This window comes from Carassius auratus, chromosome 12 (genome assembly GCF_003368295.1).
Source record: "Carassius auratus strain Wakin chromosome 12, ASM336829v1, whole genome shotgun sequence".
NCBI classification, from domain to species: Eukaryota; Metazoa; Chordata; class Actinopteri; order Cypriniformes; family Cyprinidae; genus Carassius; species Carassius auratus.
The window spans coordinates 11,974,301-11,981,390 of NC_039254.1; the positions used below are offsets into that span (position 1 = coordinate 11,974,301).

The window sequence follows — 7,090 nt, forward strand, 5'->3', positions numbered from 1 at the left end:
GGATGTCCCCACTTTTCACAAAAACAAACATGTGTGTGTGTGTATGTAGAGAAGTGTTGGAAAAAAGAGCTCTGAATTTCAAAGAGAGTTCGTAAATTAAAGTGTTTTTTCCTCAAATGTGAATTTAGATGTTTGAAGAATGTTTAAAGCAAAATAACTAGATTGTTCACACTGTTAGAAAACAATGCTACCCATTGTATCTTGTCTGTAGATACTAATATGTACCTTTCATGAACAGGCACTGTCCCATTGACAAGCTAAATGTATCATTATACTACATTATTTCTGACAGTGGGATCACATACAGATTGTGGGATGTACGCTATGGCCAGGTTTTCCTGCTCTTTGGCCCTTGGCTCTTTGGTCATGGAATTTGGAAAGTCAAACAAGGGTCACACAAACACTGATGTGTACCTTTCAAATGACTAAACTAAATGGTGGACCTTTTTTTACAAACTAATTTGACCACTGTTCATAGTAATTGTTAGTTTTAGTCTGAAATATACCAAACTAGACTGGTACTTCTACTTTAGCAATCCAAGTACAAAAAAAAAAAAAAAAAAACGCCTACGCCTTGCTAGTCATACATCAAGGTTTCACTGTACTGGATGAACAAACATGAGTTACCTTTCAAAGTTCAATTGCTATGTAATCAGACTAACTACCAGGTCAAGGACAGGTAAAAAATAATAAATAAATAAATCCATAACAATTTGCATATAAAATATGTTTAAATTATATAGAAATAGTAGTGTTTCTATTTAAGTTAGCTACTTTTGTTATACTAAGTTAGTTACTCTAACTTTAAGATGTTTCTTCACTTGCCACTTAAAATCATTTTTACAAACTTAAGAAGACACAATATCCATTAAAGACAATGCACTACAGAAGGTAGTGTATGCCAAAAAGTACAATGTTTAGCTTTTGATTGTTCAAAGTCATTAAACACCATAGCACAAACATGTAAATGAATGCCAATTATGCAACTCCACACTGGTAAAATGAATCACCATGTTATCAGCATACAAAAGACCTTTACGTTCAAACAAACAAGCCCAAAATCAATAGTTTCCAGTGCTGTTATGTCGACATCCGTAGTCACTGCTCTTATGGGAAAGCTGTGTGCTAAACAGGAGTTTAGAGACAGAGAGAGAGAGAGGTAGTCTGATGGCAGTAGTCTAAACAGAAGTGCTCTAGCTTATGTCCTGATTCCATTCTCTCTTGTTTCTACTCCTGTTCTAACCTCTGGAGTTAAAAGATAATGAACTATCTTAAGGAAGTGATAATACTACTGTTAGGTCTGTACCTGAATCTGCTGTGCAGGAGAGTGTCAGGTGAACAGGTGAGTATAAGTTCTCTAAAAGACAGGTCTGAAGATATAAAAGACATCATTTAATCAAAAAGGTCTGTTACTAAGATATGATGTTGAGAAACTAGTGCTTTCTTTACTATGTAAAATATAATTTGCAAGCGTAAAATTGCAGAGGCAATTGTTACCTTGAAACTGAATCAACAGAAATTAAAAAGTAAAGGCTAAAGTTGAAAGCGCAGATATGAATGAAGATTCGAAGGCTGATGATACACTGGGCAACTTTTTGGGCAATGTTGCCATCATCGGGCATCAAGGTGAGACACAGGGCCCATGACCTATCTAAAATATCCAGATAAAAATGTATTACCCATTCTCAATGGAAAATTGCCCAAGCAACAATGCTCAAAAAGTTGCCCGACCAAATTGCTCAAAAGGTTGCCCCGTGTATCATCAGCCTGAGTGTACAGAGGCTTGCTTGCTTGATCACCTTCACCTTCTTTACACTTAAAAATGACTTAACATAACTAAAAAAAAAATACTTGCTTTGCCTCTTAAATAACTTGTGAAACTCCAGTTACATAAAAGACTTTTCTTTACATTGAATTCCAAATTTGTAAGCTAACTTGGATAAATTGAAAGTAGTATTTTATGTAATGGACATACGAAAGATAAAATTATTCAAGCCAACTTCATTGATTAGTTATTTAATATACAATATTGTACAATGTCGTTTGTCCCATTAACTAAAAATTTGATTTACATGTTTTTAATTTAATTTTTAATAAACTGTGGTTAATCATACCTTTAATTTGATATATACAGTCATGGCCAAAAGTTTTGGCAGTGATATCAATTTTGTGTTTTGCTAAATTTGTTGCTTCAGTATTTGTAGATTATTTTTTCACGTTTCTATGGTTTACTGAAAAACAATGGGTAACACTTTAGAATAATGGTCCATTAGTTAATGTTAGTTAACTACTTTAGTTAACATCATCGAAGCAAGAATAATCATTCAACAGCATTTTTTATTCTCTGTTGATGTTCATTTCAACATTTACTAATGCTCCGTTCAAATAAAAAGTTGTGCTGGTTAACATTAGTTAATGCACTGTGAATTAATATGAACTAACAATGAATAACTGCATCTTCATTAACTAACATTAACTAATGGACCATTATTCTAAAGTGTTACCACACAATGATAAGCATATGTTTTAAAGGCTTTCACTGGTAAATATATATATCTATCAATATTTACTGTAAAGTCAATATTTACAGTGTTGACCCTTGTTCTTCATAACCTCTGCAATTCACTCTCGCATGCTGGGTATAAGCTTCTGGGCCAAATCCTGACTGATGGCAATCGATTCTTGCCTTATTAGTTCTTGGGAGTTGATCACAATTTGTGGGCTTCTGCTTGTCCACTTGCCTTTTGAGGACTGACCATAGTTTTTCTATGGGAATGGGATCCTGGGGAGTCGCCTAGCCATGGATCCAAAATTACAATGAAACGATCTTCAAGACACTTCTTTATCACTCTTGCTTTATGACATGGCACTCCATCATCCTGGAACACAATGATTGGAAGTGCTTCTTCTCTCCGTTTATAGCAATCAGTCTGCTCTTACAATCTAAATAGTATGATAATGATTTCACCTGACTAGTACTCATTCACACTTTCACATGTGCTACTCATATGATAACTTTTGGCCATGACAATATATATATATGTGTGTGTTTAGTGAATATATACAGTTTATGCTCTTTCTTTAATTATATTTTTCCTATGAAAACAAAAAACAAAAGCTGAACCAGTATTGCCATGTTAAATGAAATCATTTTGGACTAACAGTACATCTGCTTACATGTCCAAATTCTACATTTCAAAACATATTACAGAAGACAGACCACAGCACACACTGTATATTTTGAGCTAAATGACTGGCCTGGGAGCAACTTTAGCTGACAAAGTTGTAGCATGGTTAGCGTATTCAACTCTGAATTCGCTGAACCCTGGTTCCACACTTGCCCGGGGCAGTAGTATTTACACTGGCAGCTTGTCTGGGATATTGCAGATGTTTTGTTTAACTAGCCTTTAGCGAGAGTGCGGGAGATATGTCTCAATGTACTGTAATCTGAGCATGCTTGGCTGCTGTATGATTTTTGCTGTGTGATGTCAAAACTGTTCTCTGATTTTTGGGATGACTGAGGCAGATATCCGGCAAGGGAGTCCTAAATCTTGCACACAGACAGTCCAAATGGACTCCCTTAATGCAGATGAGCGCAAATCTCTCTGACATCACAAGGTGAGTTGACTTGATTCCACTTCACTCTGTAAATCTCAATTTCTTGACGCCTAACTGCAGTAGCGGCTCATCGTGTATCTAATTCAAACATCATAGTGGCAGATTTGACTCTGAGATGTCTTACCTCACACTTACAGCATTAGATCTTTCTTTGAGTTTCGGACCCTTGACCCAGAAGGGGCCATCTTTTATGGAGACACCGAAGAAGGACAGGACTGGTTTGTGCTTTCCCTGCGTGATGGCATACCTGAAATGCAGATCGGGAAAGCAGACATATTAGTGAGCGTAAAAGGAGGTCGAAAACTCAATGATGGGGCCTGGCACTTGGTAAATACTGTTCATCTTTTCTAAATCTCTTCCGAATTCTCTGAAGCAATTTAAAGCAACGACCCTTTGTATATGATACTACAGTCTCTCCACCAGTTTAAAAGTGTTTTTGGAAGAAGTCTCTTATGCTCACCAAGGCTTCAGTCTTCAGTATCACAAATCATCTCAAAATGCTGATTTGGTGCTCAAGAAACATTTCTTTATATTATCGCAGGATATTCACAGGATTTACTGATGAAAATGGGATTTATTGATGAAGTGATAAATCTTCTAAAGATTCTTTGTTGGTTTTGGACAGCTGGAGTTGCGCAGTGAGGGCAAATTTGTGGTGCTGGAGGTAAACAACAATGTAGAGCTTATAGTCGGCCTTCACTCTAAACTGACAAAAGATGAACTAAAAGGGAAGATACGTCTTGCTCTTGGTGGCATGCTGGTGGACAAACAAAAACTCTTCCATCCAGTATGTTTTACTTGTATTTTCCATTAAGATTTTAATTGGAAAATAACTCATTTTCACTGAGAGCATTGACTGACCACATAAAATGTTCTTTATTTTATTTTATTTCTCAGTTTGAGCCAGAAATGGATGCTTGTATAAGAGGAGGGAATTGGCTAAATCTCAGCACGTCCTGGGATGCAGACTCAACATGGGAACCCCGGCCCTGTTTCTCTGAGATCAAGAAAGGGAGCTATTTTCCAGGAACTGGAGTGGCTATGTTTAATACATCTGGTGAGCGAAGACTCATGTATGTTTAAACTTGAATTGCAGATTAGATGACGTTATTCTTCCATGCACATATCACGGCAGATCTTCCTGGACTTAACACGGAAGAGGCCGGTATCACCGTCGAGATCTTCGGATCATGGACTGGGACGACGTTGAGTCTCCAAAGCACAGGATTTGAGTATGTTTTGAGAGAGTTAGAAGGGAATAAAGATGTCAAGGTATGTCCACAGTAAAAAAAAAACATTTAAATGATGACCCCATTAATGATAATTACAAAGAAAACTAGAGATTGTTTGTTTAAAAGTACACAGGTTTATTATGAGCAATCTTTCATAACATTTATTAGTAAAACTTAACAGTAAGGTCCCTTTTGTTAACATTACATTACTTAACATGAACTAATAATGAAAAATTAAGGATTTATTAATCTTAAGCATTTACTAATACTTCATTAAAATTCTAAAAGAGTACCTGTTAATTTCATTTAATAGTAATTAGTAATAGTAACAGTTAATTAATCAAAGGTATAGTTTACCAAAACATGAACATTTTATCATCAATTACTTACCCCTTATGATGTTCCAAACCTGTATGAGTTTCTTTCTTATGTTGAACATAAAAGAAGATATTTTGAAGAATGTTAGTAATGAAACATTGTCCCCACCGACTTCAATAGCATTTTTATTTTTGGCATCCCTACTATGGAAGTCATTGGGGACCACCAACTGCTTGCTTTATTAAATACTGTAACAAATGCTTTGCTCAACATAAGTACATTTTAGTTAATAACTAATGGGACCCTATTGTAAAATGTCACCCATTTTTTTGCACTGTAACAGGAGGTGCAGTTGGGCCTGAAAGAGGGATCGGAAAGTGCTGCCCCTCCCCATGAACCTGCAACACTTACTTTCACCATACAGAAACATTCGCTTGTGGTAAACAGCAAACCAGAGCTTGAAACGGAAAGTCTGGACTTTTTCTCCATGTGGAAAAATGGGATGCTGCTGACTTTTGGGGGAGTGCCAGGTAAATTTGCAAGGTGGAAGTAAGCAAGAATTTCCGTGCTGAAGTATTCCTCCATTCTCCAATATCCTCCATGTTCTGTGTTAAATTCTCAATGTTTTGCTTGTAGAACAAGCAGACAATATTTTTTTGTATTCAACTAATTCTTCTACTTCACATTGAACCCTTTTTTTTTAGGTGACAGTGAGAAGGCAAAAAATACACATTACCTGCGTGGGTGTCTGGAGAAAATCCTTGTCCAAGGCCAGGTCATTGATCTTGATCGGGCATTGTACAAACACACAGCGGTCTCATCTCACAGCTGTCCTACAGAAGCAATGAATGAACTCACTTAATAGAGACACAAGGCATTCATCCTGGCAGGCTAAACTCTAAGATTCCCTTCATGTTCCACACATCTTATATCTGTCATAGGTAGGCCTATTTAAAAATGCTCAATGTTCAGTTGACCCAAAAGCTGTTATGTTACATTGAGCAATCAAATACATTTGAAATGAACTGGCACATCTTTCGAGTACATTAATGATTGAAAAAGATAAAGCTCATTTTACACATGCATTTAAAAGAGAATGTTTTTCAATGAACATCTTTTATTCAATAAAATAAATCAAGATCAATAAAAGATTCATTGTTTCATTGCTGTTTCAATAATGTATACTCCATGAAGAAAACACAAAAGATGTGAATATCATGTTAAATAAATAAACAAATTAATTATGTGTCAGTCTGAATGCATCATATTTCCACATATACATGAAAGTTCATATTTTTAGACTTAAGTTTTTGACAGCAATAAGATAAAATCTATAAATAAAATTTGAAACTAAGCAAAATTGGAAAAGATTATTAATTTATATACCTGAATGATCCCCAGCGGCTTTTTTTAAAAGTAATAGTTGTTAGTTTGTTTAGCTGCTGTTCTTCAGAGAAATCCTTAAGGTCCCACAAATTATTGCCCATTCCTCCATTTTTGTGTATTTTAACCCTTTCCAACAATGACTGTATGATATTGAGATCCATCTTTTCAAACTTGGGACAACTGTGGGGTTCATATGCAACTATTACAGAAGGTTCAAACGCTCACTAATGTTTCAGAACGAAGAAATAAGAAAATAAAAAAATAAACATGCATTTTAATTTTTTTTAATTTGAAGATCAGAGTAAATTGAACTTATTTTGTTTTCGGGAAACATGTAACTATATATATATAGGCAAATAAGAAAAATCTACACATCTCCATTCTGTTAAAGTTGTCACCTTTGTAAACTTTTGACCTCAACTGTAACAATAAATCTACCCCTTGAACAATTTTATTTATTGATTTATTAAAAAAATAAAAATAAACGTAAGTTTAAGCTAAATAAACTCCAAAAAGAAACACCCACCTAATGTTTT

At 35.2% G+C, this 7,090-nt stretch overlaps 1 protein-coding gene across 1 annotated transcript; it reads left to right on the top strand.

The window, feature by feature from the left end:
- Positions 1 to 1,090: 1,090 nt before the first annotated feature.
- On the top strand, positions 1,091 to 6,317 carry shbg (sex hormone-binding globulin). The gene is made up of 8 exons (XM_026277022.1): positions 1,091 to 1,342; positions 3,527 to 3,618; positions 3,756 to 3,945; positions 4,244 to 4,405; positions 4,516 to 4,675; positions 4,754 to 4,890; positions 5,512 to 5,698; positions 5,873 to 6,317. Exons 1-8 carry the CDS (start codon positions 1,262 to 1,264, stop codon positions 6,028 to 6,030), a joined length of 1,167 nt encoding a protein of 388 aa, XP_026132807.1. The 5' UTR covers positions 1,091 to 1,261; the 3' UTR covers positions 6,031 to 6,317.
- Positions 6,318 to 7,090: the final 773 nt, after the last annotated feature.